The sequence below is a fragment of the Psammomys obesus genome, unplaced genomic scaffold (genome assembly GCF_907164565.1).
Source record: "Psammomys obesus unplaced genomic scaffold, mPsaObe1.curated_primary_1811, whole genome shotgun sequence".
Taxonomy (NCBI): Eukaryota; Metazoa; Chordata; class Mammalia; order Rodentia; family Muridae; genus Psammomys; species Psammomys obesus.
The window spans coordinates 11790154-11814104 of NW_026586550.1; the positions used below are offsets into that span (position 1 = coordinate 11790154).

Sequence of the window (23951 nt, forward strand, 5' to 3'; positions counted from 1 at the left end):
ACCTCTTTACATAATAATTGATGGTAAATTTAGGATTACAGAAACATTTCACTATTATATACAGCACAAATCCTGTTGTATATAAGAACTCTGCTCTATCTTTTACTAGTTACAAATACAAACCTTTCAGGCAGTCAGGTCTATTTACTTGTGTCTTTGAAATACATCTTAATAGTACTCCCATCTCTTTCAATGTTTCACTCCTGTATCTGTCCCCAAATCAGCTTCCATTCTATTTTTCCACCTATTCGTACTGTAAGATGAACATTCTTCTTTTCTCACAAAGAACCCAATGGAAAGTTATCTTTCACTGTTCAATTATGTAGTAAGAAATGCAATAGCTTGATCCTTGTTTTGCTTTGTTTTTCATGTGCCTATGCTTGCTTTCCATTTAGAATACAAACTCCATTAGTCTATGAAGGTTTGGTAAAGACAGATAATTTTAAAGGAGGCATAATATATTCTTAAAACTTATTAGTACTAGTAAGGAAGAAATTTTCTCATAATGACATTATATTATTACCATTATGATGATGATGATGGTGGTGGTGGTGGTGGTGATGTCTTTTTTTGAAACAGGGTCTCACTATGTAGCTCTGGCTGTCTTGGAACTCACTGCATACACCAGGCAGGCCTTGAACTCACAGAGATCTGCTTGCCTCTACCTCTTGAGTGCAAAGACTAAAGGTGTGTGCTACCATACCAGCCAACATTATATTATTTTAAAGTCAATGATAAGTCACCTATCCTTAGTTATTTTCCTAAACTGTCCCTAAAAACTACTTTTGATTTTTATTTCCAATAAATGAAACAGGACCTGGCAGTTATGAAGTATTCAATACATGCCTGTCAAATCAACTATAACAAATACAAATTATCTGTCTTGTTACTGGAGAAACAGATGTAAAGGACTTCTGAAATCTAACAGTGACCATATTAAGTTCTGACTTAAAATCAGGATATAAAAGCAAAATCATGTCATGAGCACTATTAAAATAGACTTATAAATAGTTCTGACTGTTCGCTTCTTTATTAAATGTTCTCATTCTTCAGACATCAAGATCTATAACAATTTTTTGGAAAAAAATTTCATTTTCAATGTTATCAAAAGTAACCCTTTCTCCCCATTATCCTCTCAATTCATGCTACCTCCTCCACAACATTTATTACAATCTAACATGATCTTGCCATGACTCTGCGCTTCTGCTACGTCACTACAGCTACTTTCCTTACAGCAAAGAAAACTGAGAGGTCAGTTACAGGTCTCATCTGCTTTAAATCTTTTAAAGATTTATTTTCTTATTTATGTGTATGTATGTGTCTCTACATGCCAGCCACACACATGCAGATGCCTATGAAGGCCAAAAGAAGGTGTGAAGAAAACAGAATCCCTGGAACTACAGTAATGAGCAGTTATGAGCTGCCCAATATGAGTTTTGGGAACTGAACCTGGGTCCTCTGGAGGAGCAGCAAAGCATTCTTTTATCTATTTATTTATTTATTTATTTATATTAATTATAGTTTATTCACTTTGTATCCCCTCTGTAGCTCCTTCCCTCCTCCCCTCCCAATCCCAGCCTCCCTCCCCCTTTTCCAACCATGCCCCTCCCCAAGTCTACTGATACAGGAGGTCTTCCTCTCCTTCCTTCTGACAGCAAAGCATTGGTAACTGCTATCTTTGTTATCCTGCTTTGGAATTTTAAAAAATGCCATAAAAGGTAAGGAAAAAAATTTTTTTTTTTTTTAGAATGGGAAGATCTTGAATAAATGAGGGGGGGAAGGAGGTAGAGTAATGAAAGTGCTGGAATGGAGTGAAGGACTTCAACCAAAAAGATATGGAAACTAAACAAAGCAAAAGCATTCTCCCTTTATGAGGCAGGGTCTTCGTCTTCAGCTCACACTGGCCTTAAACTCATAGCAATCTTGCCTCCACTTCCCAAGAGCCGAAATTATAGACTCAAGCAACCATGCCTAGCAAAATTATTGGCCTTCTAGTCAGGAAGCTATTGCTGTTGTTTTCTAAATGGACATGATGTACCCATTAAACATAACTGCTTACGGCCAAAGAGAAGTTTTGTTGCTTGATCAGGATGTAGTGTAACTCACTGTAGTGGGCCAGTGGGAACTCACTGCAGATTCATAACTGGTCAAAGTGCCGAGAATGACTGTTGGTGTTCAGCCATAAACAAGACATCTCTATTGTCTCCACCAAGGAAGGAACAAAAAGAATGTAAGATCTGGAGGACTGGAGTGGAGAGCTGTGTGAACACTGACTTTTGTGTGCTGATTATCTCCATAGCATCTGCATGAAATTAGGTCTACATCAGCATTGTGTCACGGAAGGGTTGAGGGGATCATAGATCCCAAATCACTACAATAATAAAAGGGAAGTATATAAAAAATATGGAGACATGATAAAGAGAAGGGGAAAAAAAAGGTGTTCCATGATAGGTGGCATTAATCACTTTCAGAAATGTGAAAGCATTTTTTTCAGAAAGAAAAAAGCAGGTAAATTTTAACTGAAGGTTGAGGAGAGAAAATTTAGGGCCAGGAATTTGGTAGATACTGATCAAGATATATCTGATTGCTAACCAGTGGCATTTTGGTTAGTGAAACCTAGGGCAATCCTAACAGAGTCCAAAGTTACAACAGCTGCTTCAAATTGACTGTAATTCTTTATAGTACAAACTGCTTTGGTAAGTTTTATCTAGAAATTTCTTTCTGTAATCAAAGCTGCAAAAGAGTAGAACAGGTCTGTATAATGGAAAGCTGGAAGAAAAAGGAACTCTATTTTCCCAGCTAGAAAAATGGGTGAATACCACACTCAATATCTACAGCATACAATATTTCAAAGTAATCACTACACTAAACAGTTCTACACAAATTACTGCTAAAACATACTTTACTAAGCTTGGAGTTAGTAATAAGTACATGAGTACTTAGTATTAAGTACATAGTTGGCTGGGAGTAAAGAAGAGAACGATATTCAATAAACTCTGACACGATGCTGAAGTGTATCCACTGTTTAGGGTGATTACAATAGAGTTCCCTCCTGCCTTCTGAATACATTTACTTAATTTAGTGCTTGTGCATGTGCCCACCACTGTATGTGTGGGAGTCAAAGGTCAGCTTACAGAAGTCAGTTCTCTTTTTTCACCATGTTGGTAGTGAACATTTAACTCAGGTGATCAGGCCTGGAGGTAAGTGAGCCATATTTGTGACCAATCCTTTCTAACTTTTTAATATGTTAGAACAGTACAATTTGTGTGTGTGTGTGTGTGCGTGTGTGCGTGTAGCACTAGGAAAGAACAAACGTGCTATCAAATAAGTACCATACTCTCTTCACAAGATCCTCTCGTCAGTCTTTCTAGGAGGAAGTGTGTATTTACCAAATCTACCCATATGACTGCAAAGCACTTGATAAAATGTCTTTGTTCTATGTCTTTCAAAAACCTTACACAAGATTTACCTTTTCAATATTCTTTAGAGAACAGAAGATGATGCCCCAAGTTAAGATACTTCAGATTTGATCTGACCAACACAAACTAGGCTGAGATTCTTACCTTCATCTCCCTTTTGATAGGCATAACATCTATAATCAAGTCATACTCATTCTAGAAATCCCATAAGAGTATATTTAATTACAATCCTACAGTAATTTTTCTGACTTGCTTCTATAAAATACTTTCTTGATCCTGTATTTGTATATTTTCTTCTTTGCAGATAGATAGGATTTTGTTTTGAGACATGCTCTAAAATTTTAACTTATAGATTTAGTTTCCAGCTGGATATGGTGGTCCCTGTCTGTAAGCACAGCCTGTAGTTCAGTGTAAAAAAAAAAAAGTGTTGCAAAATAAACAGCAGCAGCAACAGCAGCAGCAACAACATCCCAAAACAAACCCTACCCCAAACCTCAAACTAAAAAGTTTCTTTGAAGAATTTTTACTTATTCATATTCTGGGACACAATTCTGCTTCCTAAGCTGGCCTTGAATTGACAACAATTCTCCTGCCTCATCTCTTGAATGCTGGGTTTACAGGTGCCCTACGGTGGTAGGTGGTAAATGGTAAGCCTTAGGATCAGAATGCTAATAACTTCTTACATCAGTTCTTTTTAATTTTTATTGTTATTCTTTTGATGGATGTCATCCAGTAGTCCTAGATGGCCAGGAACTTAGTATGTAGTTCAGGTTAGGCTCAAACCTATGGTGATTCTTCTGCCTCAATATTCTTAGTGCTGAAAACACAGGAGTGGGCTGGTTACCAGACCTAGCTACCAGTTACTTTTTGTTGTTTTTTGAGACAGCATTTCTCTGTATAGCTGTGGCTGTCCTGGAACTTGCTGTGTAGACCAGGCTGACCTTGAATTCACAGAGATCTGACTGCCTCTGTGGTGCTGGGATCAAAGGCGTGTGCCACCACTGCCCAGCTCTATCAGTTACTTTTAAGAAAGCTCATCACAGGGCCTGAAGAGAGGGCTCAGAGTTAAAAGCACTGGCTGCTCTTCTAGGGAACTTGGGTTTGATTCACAGCACCACAGGGAAACTTATAAGCAACTTTGGCTCCAGTTCCAGGGGGCCCAACACCCTCTCCTGGTATTGCATATATATTTTGCACTTACATACATATAGACAAATACATACATATAGACAAATCATACATACATACATATAGACAAATCACCTATATAATACAAACAATATGTAAAAAGGCTCATTATATTTAAGAGGAATGAAGTCAGAAATCTCCTAGTTTGCGTTCCTTGGGTACAAAATCATTCATCCAATTTTGACACAATTAAATTCAGCTGCTTGTGTTTCATTTCTTTAAGAATAGCATGCAAGATACCACTCAAATGCTTTGAAGAAATTAAAATACTAAATACAGTATACAATGACAAACAAGTCTAATCAATTAGTCTATTTGGAAAAGTCCCTAGTAGCTCCTTTAAGTTAGTGCTTTCTTTTACTTTCCAACTATTTCTAAAATTACAGATCTGGCTGGCTAAGGCATCTGCACTTACAGCCGTCTTTCCCCTAACTGCATTCTTTCCACAAATGTTTGTCAGACTTCAAGCAGGAAACTGAGAATCTGCCCTCTGACATCCCGGACTTCTGTGAGAGTTTAGAGCTGTCTGAACTGGCAGGTGTGACAGTGGTGATATGATGTCAGCTTCATCTTGTTTCCATCACATCAATGTGGAAAGGAAACAAGGTTCAAGGGAGTGAATTCTGTTACCTCTCTGTAATTAGCATTAATTTACCATCTTAAAACAATTTAAATCCCTAATAGGTAGTTTGTGTGTGTTTTTCAGTTGTGCTTTATAGTGGTCTAAATTCTATTTTTATTTTGATTTTAAAAATAGCTGCTTTTGCTGGGCATGGTGCTATATGCCTTTATTCCCAGCACTCGAGAGGCAGATCCAGGAGGAGGTCTGAGTTTGAGACCACCCTAGTCTAAAGGACAGCTAAGTATACACAGAGAAACCCTGTCTTGAAAAACAAACAAACAAAACAATAAAATAGTTGCTTTCATTTTTAAGGAATTTATTGAGGTGGCTCAGCAGTTAAGAACACTGGTTGTACTTCTAGAAAAGCTGAGTTCAAGTCTCAGCACTCATGGTGGCTCACAACCACCTTTAACTCCAGTTCCAGGGGCTCCGGATGTCCCCTTCTTGTCTCTGCAGCCATGAGGCAGCAACATAGTGTATAGAAATACATGCATGCATAACTCTCATACATATTAGAATTTATTGAGTTATTGATACGTAAAACATAATGCACCAACTTTAAGCCAAATCAAGATAAAGCACACACTCAAAAGGCTTTCATAGGTAGGCAGGATGGTTCAGTGAGTAAAGCACCCTGCAGCTGAGTCTGATAACTTACCCTCATGCTTCAGGACCTACATGGTCCTGAAGAGCCCGAGCAGTACTGACAAACAGACTAGAGGAAAGATCCCCTGCTCAGTGTGAGCTCTGCTAAGCACGAGATCCCACTAGACTCTCAAGCCAGCCTGCTGAGCAGTTTCCTAAGTCTTAAATACAAATGAAATTAATAAGCTAGAGATGAGGTTGGTGTAGAACTGACTGAGACCCCAGAGGGTAGATGATGACTGGCTGAGGAGCAGCTACTAACAGGACAATCAGAAGAACATGGTTTGGTGTAGATAGATCTCCTCAACCTTTACACCTTCATGAATCATGTTATAGTGTACATTCAACTCAGAAGAGCTGAGGTAGTGTCTGGAATTCAGCATTTTAAGGGTTCCCAGGTAACGGTATTCAGACTAAAGTTTGACTGACTGACTAACAAGAGATTAAAGCTATGATTAAGCAGAAAACAAAGAACCGTAGGCCTCTGACAGATAAAATAAGCCAAGGACTGAGAATTTAACCACTGGATCCAGCAGCACAGAAGCTAAAGGAACTCTCTCTCTTTTTAAAAGGCAGGGTCTCAGTATGTGGATCAGGCTGGGAATGTAAGTGTACATTGCCACTTCCTGCTCAACACATTTTCTTAGTGAAACAGTATTATTTGAATTACTTTTATAAATTTATGTAACTCAGTTTGTTAAAAAATTATTTTACAAACCAGAAGCGGTGCAAATACCTGTAATCCCAGCACTCTCGGAGGCAGAGGCAGGCAGATCTCTGTGAGTTAGAGGCCTGGTCTACAAAGTAAGTCCAGGACAACCAAGGTTACACAGAGAAACCCTGTCTAGGGAAAAAAAAAAAATCTTACTGCCCTTTTGAACTATGCAGTATAACACAAAAAATTAATATTAAACCAAATACCATGTTGTTGTTTTAAGGCAAGTTCTCATATATTCCAAGCTAGTTTGGACTCTGAGCTTCCTGTCTCCAGATCCCAAGTGCTAGGGTTATAGACAGTGTGTGCCACTCCAACCAGCAAAATAGTATTTTGCATAATAGTTTTAAACTTCTTTTGCTGAAGACAACTCAAATGAATTCTAACAAACTGTATGATTTCTTATGAATTTTAAATTATCATTTAAAGGTTAAAATAATTGCAAAGGACACAATTTCCAATATGCTACAAGTATCAACATTTAAACAACATGTTGATATTCAATGGCAACAATTTCTGACTTGCCTGGAACATCCTTTGTAGACTAGACAATCCTCTTGCTTGTCTCCAAGTATTGGGATCATAAGCATGTACCACCATGCCTGCCTAGTTTTTGTAAGGATGCATCTTGTTTAATGAAAAAAAAAAAAAAAATTTTTTTTTTTTTTTTTTTTTTCTTCAAGACAGGGTTTCTCAGTGTTCTCCTGGCAGTTTTGGAACACCCACAGTAGACCAGGCTGGCCTTGAACTCAGGGATCCACCTATTTCTGCCTCCCCAGTGCTGGAATTAAAGGTGTGCACCACTACACCCATCAATTTTTTTATAAACTAAAACATTTTATAAAGAGAGTGGCAATCTCTTCTATCATTGGCTCTGTTTCTCCCAGTGCACCCTACCCCGACGTGTTTTGACTCTTAATGTCTATCAGACTTCTTTATGTTTGGAGATTCAGAGACAATGTGCCTTACTGAGATAAAGTGGGGGTCTAGTAAATTGTCTGGCTTATTGTTCGTAAACTGTACAACACTACAGGCAAGAATCTCTGTACTTTCTTCTTCCTGGTCTGGTAGGATTCTCTACAGGAGACTTAAAAAAATAATTTATTTGATTTTATACTATGTGCATTGATGTGAGGGTGTCAGACCATCTGGAACTGGAATTATAGCTAGTTGTAAGCTGGGAGTTGAACTTGGGTCCTTTGGAAGAGCAGACAGAGCTCTTAACCACCTCTCCAGCATCTAGAGAATATTCTTATGGGTCAGGTTTGGCTACTAGCATCTGGGAATCAAAAAGAATATGGGTTAGGATGTATCTCAGCGGCGAAACTCTAGTTCTAGGGATTAGCCCCAAGTCTAATTCTAACACTGGGCCCCTCCTTCCAAGAAGGCTGGGGTACGGGCAGCACAGCTTAACTCCATTTGATACATACAGTCACTTGCCCAATCCAACTGTTTTGGTAAGATGTCCAGGTCTTAGACATAGCAGAATTGCCCAGCCAGAGATACACATTTCCTGCTTTCCAGAGAACTTCCAGTCTCTCTGCCAGTTGCACACAAACACTGGCTAGGAGATTAACAGAACAGCTTCCCCGTTGCAGGAACTGCCAATTTCTGAAGCCAATCTCTGAAGCGACTCTTGAAAGTTGTGTTGTAAATATGACAGTTTTCCTTTTTCCACTGGCAACTAATGATGTAGTTTGTGGTTTCTACAGAAGTCCATCATCAGTTCTCCATCTGCTTTCCAACTTTCAAAATATTGCTGTCTTCCTCACCCTCTATCATCCTTATTGGTCTTTATAAAATATTTCTTCATTGTAGTTTTAATGGGGTTGAAAGCCAGAGGGGTAAAAAATCTGTCACTTTAACCCCAAACCTACTTAGTCATTTCAGTAAAGAGTCTTCAACCTGTCTAGACTTTTAACAACTAAAATATATTGGTACAAAGAAGATGCAAATTACTATCTTAACTGGAAAAAAGAAAAAAACATGAAAGGCACTGTGTCTTCCTTCATAATTTTTAAACTGGTAATAAAAAGTGAACTCTGAGGGGCTAGAGAGATGGCTCAGAGATGGCTCAGAGGTTAAGAGCACTGGTTGCTCTTCCAGAGGTCCTGAGTTCAATTCCCAGCAACCACAAGGTGGCTCGCAACCACATGGTAGCTCACAACCATCTATAACGAGATCTGGTACCCTCTTCTGCATGCAGGTGTACATGCAGACAAAACATTGTACACATAATAAATAATAAAAAGAAATCTTTATAAAAAGTGAACTCTGCTTGAGAGCTTAAAACAGTAGTGGTTTCTCAGCTCTGAAAACCTAGGACAAGCCTATGGAGCGAGGCACACACACGTAGTGGTAGACGATTTTTTTCAAAGTAAGCAGTGTTTTAGAATAGGATACGGAAGTACACTGGTAACCCCAAACTGTAAAGTGACAGGAAAAATCACCTATTTCTTGATAACTCTGGAGTTAGTCATTTTCATAGGTTCTTCCTTACTGTCACAACTGTTTTAACTACCCCTGTCACTTACTGCCTTATTTTTTCAAAATCATTATAAATACTAGTTCTCATTCCCTGTTCATATCAGAAACTTTTTTAACTTTTGAAATATTTCTGAGTTTTGATATAAACATAATTTGAATCTTTCTGGGACAGTAAATTAATCAGTACCACACAGTTTTGTGAGATTATGCATGTATGCCTTGCCTTGTCTGTCTGCTTGCCTTTCTTCCTTTTTTTTTTTTTTTTTTTTTTTTTCATTTTACTCATAGATACTGGCTATCCATTACAGGTCAGGACTTAGTCCAAGCATCAGCCACAAATCAATGAACAAAACAGAGACCCTGCTCTTACCCAGTTTGTATCTAGTGGGGGCAACAGAGAATTTCAAAAGTGTCTGTCAGAGTTAGAGTATAGAAAGTGATAAATGGGCTGGGGGGCATGATCAGAGAGCCAATCCTGAAAAGATATATATATGAAAACAGAGAACAGAAATAAAGGTATTTGTGGTACAAGTAACTCTGAAGAAGAAAAAATACAGAGATGCTGAGTGGGGAGAATGCTCAGTCTGCTACAGAAGTGGTAGAGAACAGTGGGGATAAAGAGAATAAGCGTTTCTTTTCTTGTTTACAGTTTCTGCCAGAAACTTCTCTTTTCAGGATTTTTAGTCATTCTTTTAATTTGTGTAGTTAAAATTCTTGATTTGTTGAAGGGCTGAGATTGTGTTGTTAGTAACTAAGCTAAAGATGTTATCATCTTTAGCTAAACTAAAGATAATAATCTGCTGTGTTTGGTGGTTTGAATAAGAATGCCCCCATAGGCTCATAAACTTGAATGCCCTGTCAGGAAGTGGCACTATTTGAAAGGATTAGAAGGATTATTAGGTGTGGCGTTTTTAGAGGAAGTGTTAGTAGAGGAAGGCTTTGAGGTTTCAAAAACCCATTCCAGGGCCAGGCTGTTTCTCTCTGCCCACAGACCAGGATGCAGCTCTCAGCTACTTTTACAGTGCCAGGCCTGCTGCCATGTGCTCTGCCATGGTGCTAATGGACTAAGTATCTGACTAAGCAACCTCCCAGTTACATGCCTTCTTTTATTAAAATTGTCGTGGCCATGTGTCTCTTCATAGCAACAGAACAGTGACAAAAGTGATAAACATTTTGGTTGAACAGAGGCTTATAAGTTATTCTTAGTTTTGAAGGAGGGGAGGTAATACGATGAGGAACCAGGTACGGTTTTGGGACCTGGTTCCAAATTTATTTTCTGTAGCTGATCTTGAGACAAGAGTTGTAGGTGTTAGGATATGTATTCACTTTTACCCTTTTGCTCCAATTTGATAATGCAAAAGTAGATTATGTGGTTTTAAAATAACTTCTGTTAAATATATGCTCTAACATGTTACTTACACTAAAAGCCTGTTTCCTTACCTGTAAAAGAAAAAAATGAAAATATCTAAAATGTTACAAAGATTGACATAATAATCCATTCAGATGAAGCAATTTGTATCCTAATTAAAATACACTTTTTAAACTTTCAAATTTATAATTTGTTTTTCAGCTAAGTACTTTGTTTATTTTGTTTTTTGAAACAGATTCTATTTAGCTCTGGAACTCACAGAGATCCTCCTATCTCTGCCTCTTGAATGCTGGGATTAAAAGCATGCACCACCAGGCCTGGTTTCAGCTAAGTACTTTAAAATTTGTTTTTTTCCTTTTTGTTTTGTGTTGGGGACTGAGCATAGGATTTGTTTATGATTCTAAGTGCTCTACTAATAAACTACATCTGCAGCCCTAAATTTTACCTTTTAACTGTTTAATTCTACCTAAAGAGTTTAATGCAAATTTTTCTTCAGCAAAAATAAAAAAAATTTTTTTTGGGGGGTCACTTTTTGAGACACGGTCTCTTTATCTAGTCCTGGCTGTCATGGAACTCACAAAGACCTGCCAGCCTAAAGCCTCAAAAGTGCACCATCACACTTGGCCCCAGCTAATTTTAACCTGTGTAAATCATGTAACGTGTGTTTTCAGTTGCAAAGCAAAATTCAACAGATATACATGTTTCAACTTGAAGTCCTCAACAAGGATCAGAATATAGATATTCAATTTAAACTTTATTAACTGGTCAGTTTGTGGTAGAAAATGCAGGCATGTAAGAAAAGTTTTGAAAGCAACAAATAATATTCACAGATTTTCTATTAACTATTAATGCCTTTTTAAATTAGTAGTGGGATTTTTTTTTTTTGAGGGGTCCTGCTCTTCTCTATTTCCACTGTTCACATAATCACCGAATGCTAATAATCATTTGCAGTTATAAACTTCTCACCAAATACTTCGTCTGAACTAGAGAAATACTATTCTTTAATATGCTGGTATTATCTAATAGTTAGTAACCTTACACAAAAACTTAATATGCAACCCATAAGAGCTATCATTAGGGCCTTTAAAGCATCCTGAAGTGGTTTTCAAAATTCTCATACAAAGAGTTAACAGAATTGAACTTACTCCATGCCCTGTGCAGTCTGTCGTGCGATATCTATAAGTTTGATCATCTCAAATTTAGTCTCGATTATATGGAGATGATGATATAGGCTGGAGCCCTCACACCACTGGGTAACAATAGCCAGCTGTGGCTTTGTAGAATAGCCCATGAAGAGTAGGATGTTTACGTGTCTTGTTTTCCTGAAAAAAAAAAAAAAAAAAAAAAAAGACAGGTGACAATGAGGAACAATTCTTTCTTTAAAGAGAGCCAAATCAGTCTACCAATAAGATTCTCTCAGTCAAAAAGTACTGGAAACAAAACAAGGTTAACCTAGTCTAACCTGTTGAGAAATGTATTACTTATATATGAGTGAGGAAGTAGAGGTTGTATTCATTTGTTTACGTGGGTCTAAACTTATCAGAAGTTTTCTACATGGAAGTAAAAGCATTTTCCTCTAACCTCCACAATTAACTTTTTTTGTTCTGCTGTCTGAAATACAAGAGTAACTATGTACTCTCTTGAATACTCTGGATTAAAATCTCAGTTTTGTTGAGCACTTCCTTCAGACAAAATTATAAATCCCCAGAATCTTCCCTATGTAAGTTTTCTTATGAGGGATTTACTCTCATTTGTCAATGTTCCTCAAGGCCTAGGGCCCAGGACTAAACACAATTTTAAATGTGTTTTCCACACTTAGAATTTGTAAAGTATTACTTTCCTAAAAAGAACTATTATTATATATAATCATACTTTTTATTTCCATTAATTTAGTCTTATCTTTCAGATTCAGTACCAAATGACACTGCGCATCAGGAAAACAACATAAACACAGACTCTAAGTAGACACATTATATTGCTTTACTTTTAGCTGGAAAGCATGGTCTAAAAGCTTACCTGAGTACTCCTACTTCATTTTTGAAGGCCTGTAACTGTTGGGGTGTGGGCGCTGTCACATTCAACATTTTTACTGCCACATCACCTGAAATAAAATTGTTATTCCAAAATTTCAAATTGTAAAATAAGAAATACTTATTCTTGGGCTTTTTGCTAACTGTCAGTTTTAAATACGTATCATTATTAACTGAAAATAAATTATTTAACGACCTAATAATACACTGTACTTTCCTTCTTTTTTTTTTTGTTAAAAAAAAAATACTATGGGACACACACATTCTCCAATCCCACACAGAGCAACTGATGATACTTCTATACTACTAATTCAAAGAGTAAGTTAAAATATAGCCAACATTTTCCCCTGGGAATACAATTTAGGCAACTAAGTACTCAGAATTCTCCTAATCACTTAACAATATGGACTGAGGTGTTAATTACTTACTACTGAAACCATGGACAACAGGTCCATTATATCTTGGCTTAAAATAAATATCTGCATTTTTTTCCCCAGAAGTTATGATTTACTTATGATGTGGACTAGAAAATAATCAAAATTATAATCATTTTAAATTTAACTCTTACACACGTCTAGCGGATGTGTAAGCTGGCACAATCACCGGCAGCACTGATGGAGTATGTATGAAACTGCAAGTATGCATATGGCATAGTTCTAAATTTTCTCCTAGGCATATAGTCAGTAAAAATATACAAATATGTTCTTCAAAAGGCATACACTAAAAATATACAGAGCAGCATCATTCAGAATAACACCAAACTGGAAAGTACTCAAATGCTTATTACAGAGCAGACGGAAAAAAAATCACACTACAGTCACATAATAAAATACTACTCAGAGGGTGAATGACACACAAACACAACCAACAACATCAATGGATCTTACAATACGGAGAAAGAGGAGCCACACAAAAGATTACACATTATTCTGTTGTAGTCAGGCCATTAGTTACCTTTACAGAGTGAGTGAATAAAGAGCACATGTGGGGAGCTTTAGTGTGCTAATACTGTTATACTTATTAATCACAACTGTAGTCTCACTTGGTGAGTTTCAACTATCTGAACACTTAATACACATTTTTAATATTACCACTATAGATCTTGATTTTTCTTAACTACTGAAGTAATAGAGTTTTCATTCTATCAGCTATACAACGTAACACTGCTTATTATTTAAATGTTTCAGGAAAGTATGGCATTCAGAACCCGTGTGTGTGTGTGTGTGTGTGTGTATGTATATCCTACTAAGCTTATTTATGTATGTAGTATAAATGCTTATGCATAAGAAATAATAACCTGAGAAATTCAGATAGCATTTTATATTGTATTTATTTTATGTAGATTTTTAATATGAAGTTATTGCTGCTTCAAACAACTTATATATTAGACATCTTTCCATATCAATATAGTTCTAGTATGTAATTTTGACTCCTGTGTAATCATATACAGATTTGTCAGTGTATTAATTGAACCCTCTAATAGTGATATTTAAGTTTATTTTCATTATTGCTGTATCTCTGGTGAGTACTCTCCCAAATATCAACTTATTCACTGCTCTCTAATTACTTGCTTAGGCTTAATGTACATACTGCCAAATTTTCTTATTTCTCCATTAGCAAGGGGGAAATAAGGATTATAATCCTAATCTATACAGGAACAATTAAAAAAACTGTTCATTAGTAAAGTCATGATTTCTATCTTTTGAATTTGTAATACTTTTTATGTTTACTTGTGATTTATAATACCCACAAAATTATCAAAAAAGAATACTTCTAAAAGAAAAGCAAACTTCCTTTGGAACTAATAGCTTGATGATCTCCATCTTTTTATTTATTTATTTTTTATACAGCATTCTGTCTGCATTTCAGAAGAGGGCACTAAATCTCACTATAAATGGTTATGAGCCACCATGTGGTTCTGGGAATTGAACTCAGGACCTTCGCAAATACAGCCATTGTTCTTAACCTCTGAGCCATCTCTCCAGTCCCGATGATCTCCATCTTTATGAATCACTACTGTGAAGTATTAACATCAATCTTGGTTACTAGGAAGCCAGTTTTTATGTGCCATCATTTTTGTTAGAAACCTTTGGAGGACTCCTGTATTTAATGAAAACACTTTAATGATGCAAACAATTAATATTTTGACTTCGTATTTAGTTTTGAGACAATCTCTTGTTCATGTTGGCCTTGAAGTTTCTAAGGATGTCCTTGAACTACTAATCCTCATACTTATACCTCCTAAGTACTGGGAACACAGGAGTGTGTCATGATGTTTGGTGTTTATTTTTATTTTTTCCATTGAGACAGGTTTCTCTGTGTAGTCCGGTCTATCTTAGAACTTGCTCTCTGGACCATCCTTGCCCTGAACTTAAAAATCTGCTTGCCTCTGCCTACTACTGAGTGCTGGGGTTAAGGGCATGTGCCACTAAGCCCAGCTTTGGTCAAGTTATAAAATAAAGTTGCTTAAAAAAACAAAACAAAAAGACAAACAAACATATACTACTTGAGCTTCAGGGTGGCAGAGGCAGGCGAATCTCTGTAAGATTGTGGCTAGGCCACAAATCGAGTCCAGGACAGCCAAGGCTATCCTGTCTTGAAAAAATAAAAAAACAATATAAAACAAAACAATCAAACACCGCCCCCCCCCACACACACATACTGTTGTGTCAACGGCACCAATATCGTATACATACCATGCCACTTTCCCTTGTACACAGTTCCAAAGGACCCAGATCCGATCCTTTGCCCCACTGTAATCTGTCCATCAGGGATCTCCCAATCATCACTCGAATCTCTTCTACCAAGTGTTTTCTTGAAAAAAATATAGTGCAAAAGTCAAGCCAAGGCAAACAAAAAAGAAAATCCTTATATTTCATGCTAAATGTATTGACCTGACTGACAGGAAGTTAGGAAGAGAGCAAGGCCTTCTTAAAAAAAGAAAGAAAGAAAGAAACAAACAAACAACAAAATACCCTATGTTGAAGGAGCAATAGTTAAAATCATGACACAAAATACAAAATTAAATTTAAGATGAGTCAGTCTGAGGATGGAAAATTACTTAAAAACAGAAATAACTGGGGCTAGAGAGGTGTTTCAGAAATTAGGAGCAGTGGTTGCTCTTCCAGAGTCCCAGCACCCACATGGCAGCTCACCATCATCTAGTTCCAGGGGATCCATTCCTCTTTCTGGCCTCCTTCGCCACTGGGCACATACATGTTGCACTTATACATGCAGTCGAACACCCATATACACAAAATAATAAATACTAATTAAAAAATTAAAAAATTGAAATAATTTATTATGTGTAGAAATATATATTGCTATCTTAAAATCAAAATAAAATGTCTTTTTTAACTATTTGGAGGACTAGAGAGGAAAGATAACAATTATATATTTGTGGCTAGTTTTGGCTTCAAGTCTTTAAAAAAAATGTACAATTGTTGGTGCTAGATTTCCTGACATATCTTATTTTGATCATCAAAACAAACAAACAAAAAATATACCAATTATTTTGGTAAGGTAAAAGTATCAGAAAATTTTCAAATATAGGAGAATGCCATTTGGTAGATACTTGAACTAGCTTTTAGAATATACATACTTAATCATGCTTTCTAAATACTTGTTAACTCTCATTCTCCTTAATTTAGAAACAGAATATCATTATTTCCCTTTCAAAATGGCCTCAAAAATTGTATTAGAAACCAGAGCAAAAGTCAGTTTTGTGTGAATATACTTTATGCTAAAAACTATTAAGACAGTTCTATTTTATCTAAATGGTACAATTAACTTTGGCCATCATAATAGAAAAAACTTATTACATATCCTTACCATTCGATTTCTGTCTTCTGAGGATGATGATGATTTCCTTTCCCGCTGAGGTCCTGGAGATTTCTGTAAGGCTTTCACATTAGTGAGTGAGCCAGGTAATGAGGCAGGTGGGGTAGCAGACAAGCCTGTTGTTGACCCTAAATTAGAGAAAATGAGAATTATCCATATTAAGGAGGAACAACTATGTTTACTAAACTGGGGCAGAAAATGGGGAGATCAAGACTTGCTTTAAAACACAGTGCATGTTTAAATACTGGCCCTTTACAAAGGGTAGGCCAAAAGAGGCATTATTTGTGATTAGTATTGGAATTTCTTTTAGGTTTTTTTGGACAATTTAATGACCCTTAAGATAGATAATGTAATAAACAAGTCTAGAAAAACAATCTCTAAACCAAGGCAGAATTTCTAAAATTCACTCCCAAGTTCCTGTGCCTGGCCTTTGATTAAAAAACAAAACAAAACAAAACAAAACAAAAACCTAAAACATCAAAACCAATGTACAGGCAGGGTACCATACACCTTTAATCCTAGCACTTGGGAGGTTGAGGCAGGAGGACCTCTGTTGAGTTTGAGGCCAGCCTGGTCTACCAAGAGTTTCAGAATAGCCAGAGAGCCACATAATACAGAGAGCCTGTCTCAAAAACAAAACAAAACAAAACAAAACAAAACAAAACAAACTAACAAAAGCCCAACACAAAAGCTTACAAAACAAACTTACTCTGTATTATTTCAGTAGCCTCACTATTTCAAAAACATGTAAACAAACAAAACTGAAACATTTTTAATGGCCTTACTGTTAAAATACTTCTTTCATATTAGCCCTATATTTATATAGGATCTCAAACTACAAGCTCTACTTAAGAGATGTTGGGCAGCGTCATTTGTTCCTGGAGTTTTGGTTTTTGTTTTTCTATTAAATATAGATTGTTACCTTTATTGTAAAGTTAATATAAACAAAGCTAAGTAGGCTTCCTTTTTAAAGAATTTATTTTTATTTAATGTCCTCTGGTGTTTTGGCTGCATGTGTATCTGTGTGAAGTGTCGGAACTCCTTGAGCTAAGAGTTACAGACAGTGGTGAGCTGCCATAGAGGTGCTGGGAAAGTCCCCTGGAGAAGCAGCCAGTGTTCTTAACTGATGAGCCATCTCTCCAGAACCATTAAGCAGGCTTTCAAGACTTCCTGAAAGGCCTTGATATTATAAAAGCAAGCATGTAAGGGCTACGGCATCTCATCCTATTTCAGTTATATGCCAATATTTTACAAGCCAAGTGAGCCTTATAAGTGGACTCAGCTAGCCTGAGCAGAAATGCAACTTTTCTGATATGTAAACTTCCAGTCAGTTAGCAGAAACATGTCAATTACCTGGGACAGAGGAGTTTAGAGCAGTGACTCCCCAGAGTGGACAGTGAATATTCAGGCCTAAAATGTCCAGGTAGAATTTCCATACACAGCAGAGAAAAATCTCTAAAAAATACTAATCTCAAACGCAAAACAAAAAACAAAACAAAACAAAAAAAATGAGGCTCTTTCAAACAGCAAGGATGCCAACATTTTAAATACTAAATCTGGACAGATGTTTTATAGCCATTATATCATGTTATAGCACTGTATGAAAGTTCTATGACTGCATATGCAATTTTCTGAAAGAAAATGGTATCTAGAATTTCTTTTAGCTAGAGCACAATATATTTTATACCAGTTACTGATAACTTTCAACATTATAATGCATTAAGCACTTGCCCAGGCCTCATGCACAGTTCTCATTTATTACTTAGTTTAATTACATTACTGAGTACTAAATGACCTCTACTGCATCCATGGAGTGTCTGAGGAACAGCTGGGCCAATGGAAAACACTAAAACACCATCATTATATTAAGTACAGGTCACTAAATATATCAAGACAGTAAAAATAATTGTAAAAAATATTTAAAATAAGATAGAATTTTATCTTAAAATTTAAGTCAATATTATAACAATAAATTAAAATATGACAAGGTAAAATATGGAACTATAATTATATTAACTTTCCTCATAAGAGGGCATATTATTCAACATATAAACTCAATTTTTCTGAACTCATGTTTATGGATTATCAAAACATACATATCACATATATGGGAAAATAGAGAACCAAATATTACTAATATTACAAAACCTCAAAAAACTATCAAAAGTCTCATAAAAATCCTTTGGCCTCAAACCTGCAGTAATTTTCCTCCTGCTTTTGCTTCCCAGGTGCTGAGTTTACAGATGTGAGCCATTATGCTCAGTATAAAAACCTTTTCATAGGAGTTTGCATTTAGATTTTTATTTCCTAAAACAACTGTAATATTACTTAACCAAAGTTATTATCTAATGGACTAAAGTAAAAAGAATCCTGCCCATGTTTCCCAGAATTTAAGAAGTTATCAAGACCAAGCAGAAATAAGACAACAATAAGCAAGATGGAAATCCCAACACAGATTTTTTTTTTCCTTTAAAAATTCATAATAGACAGCATACAGAAAGCTTGCAGTTGTGAGTATGTGTGAAAAGCACATTCAGAGCATTCCAGCCAGGCCAAGCAGAAATTTAGTATTTAAAACTCTCACACTTACAAACACACACTGTGAGGGTGAGGCACAAACAGAATCTCTATTTTATATTTAGTTTGCTTGGGTGAAAACAAGAAAGAAGAGCCCAACTACCTCTGAACACTGGGCCAGGCTCAAAATCAAACACTATTTCACTGGGGACAGAATGTAGGAGGGGGCTGGGAGTCCGGGATTGGTATTTCCGAAGACAGCGCATCAGCTGGTTCAAGGGGGCTGTTAGAAGAGAAAGAGAGGGGCAGGCAAACACAGGAAGACAGACACACAGAAGAAATGAAAGAAGTCATGGGGAATAAATTAGATGAACTGAAGCCTGCTTCACAAAACAACTCTGGACGTTTACAAAAAAATCTGCTTATATTTTCACAAAAACCCCAATGAATTGTTAAAAAGTGACTCATAACAAGGCTAAAAAGTGCCACTTGATGTTAGGTACTAAGCAGGCTGTTTACTACTGAGTTAACTGTGATACTAACACAATGGAAACATTTAAATGCTGGATGCGTTGGGCAAAACTATCAGCAGCCACAGCTACTAAGACATATGAAAGTCAAACTGGCAGCAACATTAATTGGCAGGCTCATGGAATAACGAACAACAAAAACTCTTGAATAAGTATATGATACAGTTAATATTAAGTACACAATTCAGGCTTGTTATCTGGTGTCTTCAAAGGGTTGCCAACCATAACAAAATATGGTTTACAGGGTTTACTCAGTATAAAACACTGAGTCTGAGCCTGGACCTATCTGAAGATACAGACAGCCACAATGAAGAACCAGCTCTAGGCATGATATACAGTTAACATAATCATCCTTGTGAGACAGAAGGCAGCTGAGAAGGTAAGGACAGAGGAACTCTTGCAAGAAAATTTCAAGACAATCTCAAATGCCCTCTTAGAAAACATATGAGGTAAATTATTACAGGGTTTGCTTGGTTTGTTTTTTGAGACATAGACTAGGCTAGCCTCAAGCTCAATGTCCCTCCTGCCTCAGCTAGAACCACAGGTATGTGCTATCACATTTGGTTCAAAAATATTTTCTTTCTTAAACAGTATCTTTGCTGGAGGGAAGGCTAAATGGAAATTCTGTAAGAAATCTTAATGTAATCTCTCATTCTGGTATTTTCTTTATTATATCAATAAGGTGGTAACTGAATTTTTCCATTATGGGTCCATTCCATGAAATAAATGTATATTTCAAATAGTTCTAGAAAGTTCATGAGAAATGTTTGATAAGTCTAACAAATTGAAGGGATGTATAGTGGGCAATCCCAAAGAATGATGTAGAATTATTTCATCTGATTCTAAGCTCTATCTAGGAGTATTTGGTATAGGCCAAAAGAAATTCAGGGACTCCATTTTTGGAGGCAGAAAAAATTAAAAAGTAGATAAAACAATTAATGATCTCTCCTTGGTAGAATATTTTAAAATTGTAGGTGGTACATTTAAGACATTCTTCAATGTCTCCTCATTTTCTTTACTTGTTATAGATAATTTTAAATTCTGTATCAGTAAATGATTACTATACAAAACAAAACACAAACCCACTTGGTTTTCTCTACAAATTTTCTCTGTGTCTGTTTCATGAAAAAAGCAACCATAAAGGGGACAAGCAGCAAAGCAATTGCATTTTTGCCTTAAAAAACAAACAACCCCCCCTCGAAAAAAATTACTACTTACCTCCGTCACCACGAAACCCTTGGTCTCTAATCAAATCCTACAAACAAACAGTAAAATATGTTTATTCAAAGCATACAGCAAAAAAAGTAACAACAACAAATCTTCATTATGCATTAGCAGAAGGGTTAATTCAAAAACAATACCTGTCTTATAATTATTTCACAAAACAAAGACTACTAAATTAGCTAGTGCACATGACAAACACTATAAAGTTTGAAGTACTTGCCAACCTAGACCTACATAAAAGGATTATTAGTCCTGATCAAATGCTGAAATCCATTTCAGGCCACTCTGTGGCTTCATCAATCCTTAAAGAAAATTCTACTGGCACATATTAAGAGCCATAAAAATGTCCATACCCTTTGATCCTGTAATTCCACTTCTGGGAATTTTTCCTAAGGAAATAATTCAGAAGAAAAAAAATGATATGCACGAAGATGTTTAGTGCAGCATTATCCATCACACCAAAAATCAGAAATAATTATTTCCCTATGATAGGCATTTTGACATATTATGGTTATGGTGTATCAATTTAATGAAGTTATATGCAGTTACCAAACAATTATGAAACTTAAAACATGAAACGTGTTTACATATGGTAAAAAATACAAAATGAAAAGTATACTAAATACTATCATAAAGATGTGGGTGTACAACAAACATTAAAAAGGAAGTAAGATCAAAATAGCTCAAAGAAGGATTCTATTTAAATTGGTCTCCATTATTTAAAATAGAGCCTTTATAATAAATAATGTTGGCAGTAGGGAAAATCCCATGAAATTTAGATTCTAGTCCACAAGCCTGGATTAGTTTACTCATTTTAACTTAAGTGTGAGGGACTGACCGGCCCCAAATGTCTCTAAAAAGGTTAGCTATAAATAGGCACCATTTTGCTTATTGATTAGAATAAAGAGTGAAAAAAATTTATTTTTTTGAGACCGCCTTGTCTGTCCTCGACTCATTTTGTAGACAGGCTGGCCTTGAACTCACAGAAATCCACTTGCCTCTGCCTCCCAGAGTGCTGGGACTACAAGCATGCGTCAGAGGGCCTGGCTCAAGTGTGAATTCTTTACTGGTGTATTTCTACCAAACTTAATGTACTACATTAAACCTTCAACACATAAAAAATCTTGTAATTTCACTACCTTTCTGTGGTTTTGGGAACGTCCAAACACACTGTGAGATGTGGACATATGAAAACAAAATAACAGCTAAAGAATAAAAGAGAAATAGACCAAGTGTTGCTAATTTACTAGCATTTAAGAGTGGTGGTACTGACAAGATTTCTAGTGACATACATTAAGACTGAGATGGCTTGGCAGCCCTGACCTAACCTCCAGATCTGTAAGAATTGGTAACCACGGTGCAAAAGAAATGACACTAGGATTTCGGCATTGGTAAAGCAGCTGAAGAAATCTGAGTTGGGGTTGTGAGGAATAGATAGGCATGTAGAAAAGCAAAGTTTTTTATAGACAGAAAGACCCACAGGTGAAAGGTTGTATCCCTTTTCTCTTCACTATCTAGCTATGAAACATCCCATACTTACAGACTCGCCAAATATGGCTTTCTCCAGTCCTAACATAAGCTTACATTTTTCAATTTCATGTGTGTTCTTAAAGCTCCCTGTTGATCTATCTACTTGATCTAGGTTAAATATGATATTCTAGTATTCTAAAACCATTTCAACTGTTCCCTGATGTTTTCTAGTCCCTTCTCTCTCATTCCTTGGATTCAGCATCACAGAACAAACAAACCAACGAACTTCTGGCCACACCTCTGTTATCTAGGAGTACCTGTACAGGCAGCATCAGGTGCTTTCTAAATTCATCCATCTTCCTCTCTCCTTTCCTCTCCAGGGTGTCATGTTCCACTGGCTAGCCTCCAACTCCTGATCCTCTAGTGCCTTTAGCTCTCAGTGACAAGATTAAACACATATACAACAATGCCTAGCTGGAATCTATGTTTTTGTTTTTTATGTGCTGGTTTGAATAAGAATGGTCCCCACAGGCTCACATATAGTTGAATGCTTAGTTACCAGGGATTAGCATTGTTGGAGAAACTGTGTCCCTGGGGGTTGGCTTTGAAGTTTCAAAAGTCCATGCTAGACGCCCCCTTCTCTGCCTGCAGATCAAGACATAAAGCTCTCAACTACTGCTCCAGAACCTACCTGCATGCTCCCATGCTCCCCACGATAATGAAAATGGACTAAACCTCTGAAATTGTAAGTAAGCTCCCAATTAAATGATTTCTTTTGTAACACTTGCCTTGGTAATATGTCTCCAACTAAGACATAAACCATGAAAAAAGCCCAAAACACTCACATTTCAAGTGCTGAATATGAGGTTGCATGCTTTTAATCCTACCACTCAGGAGGCAGAGGCAGATGGAACTCTCGAGTTTGAGACCAGACTGATTTACTTACACAGAAATTTCAGGCAGGCCCAGGATACATCTCAAAAAAAAAAAAGCCAAAAAAAAAAAAAAAAAAAAGCCAAAAAAAGAAGAAAAGGAAAGAGAGACAGAGAGAAAGAAAGAAACAGAAAGAGAGAAAGAGAGAGAGAAAGAAATTTATACTAGCTCCAGCATTAAGAAATTTGCTTAATATCATGCCGTGTGTAAGGAGCTATATCTACCTTTAATTTACTGTAGCAAGACATCATTTTCAAGTTCAAGGAATTTTATCAACTATTCTCTACCTACTACCTCCAACCTTTTTTTCATTAGCTTCTTCCTTTCCAGTTAAAAAATGATGAAATCTTGGTTTAAAAAACAGTATTAGTCAAGCTTGCATCAAACTTCAGTTCTTTTGCCATTTTTATTTAGCGAAATTTCTCAAAACTGACAATCACTTTCTCTCCTATTCGACTTGCCTTTGGAATACATACAACTTTTAAAATTTCTTTTTAGGTGCTGCTTTGTTTGAGACATGATCTCTCACTGGCCTAGAACTTGCTATATAGACTAGTTTGGCCATGAATTCACAAAATCTGCCTGTTTCTGTCTCCTGAGTTCTGGGATTAAGGTATGCACCATCACGTCTGGCCCCCAAAACTTAAAAATGTTAATGGTGCTGGAATTTAAGCCCAAGGCATACATGTTAGGCAAGTGCTCTATCACTGAACTACCCAGCCCCAGACAATTTTTTAAAGTGTGTGTGTGTGTGTGTGTGTGCGCGTGTGCATGCATACACAAGTATATGTCATAGAGTTTGTGTAGAATCAGAAGCCAACTTCCTGGAGTTAGTTCTGGACACAGGATGTCAGGCTCTTATAGCAGGTACTTTCATCCTCTAAAACCTCTTGCCAGTCCTTAACCCCATGATATTTAATTGCTAAACACAAAATTCATTTTAGTCTGCATCTCACTTGAAT

At 36.5% G+C, this 23951-nt stretch overlaps 1 protein-coding gene across 2 annotated transcripts in view; it reads right to left on the reverse strand.

Moving 5' to 3' along the window:
• Braf (B-Raf proto-oncogene, serine/threonine kinase) overlaps positions 1-23951 on the reverse strand; it is a 133166-nt gene that overhangs the window by 28241 nt on the left and 80974 nt on the right. Inside the window, exons 9-14 of one of the 2 annotated variants that reach the window (XM_055602029.1) lie at positions 20581-20617; positions 18996-19115; positions 16307-16443; positions 15172-15289; positions 12462-12546; positions 11591-11767 (exon numbers count right to left, since the gene is read on the reverse strand). In XM_055602029.1, the coding sequence (XP_055458004.1) occupies positions 11591-11767; positions 12462-12546; positions 15172-15289; positions 16307-16443; positions 18996-19115; positions 20581-20617 (674 nt within the window). The remainder of the gene's footprint in view (positions 1-11590; positions 11768-12461; positions 12547-15171; positions 15290-16306; positions 16444-18995; positions 19116-20580; positions 20618-23951) is intronic. The other variant, XM_055602028.1, reaches the window with a different exon arrangement.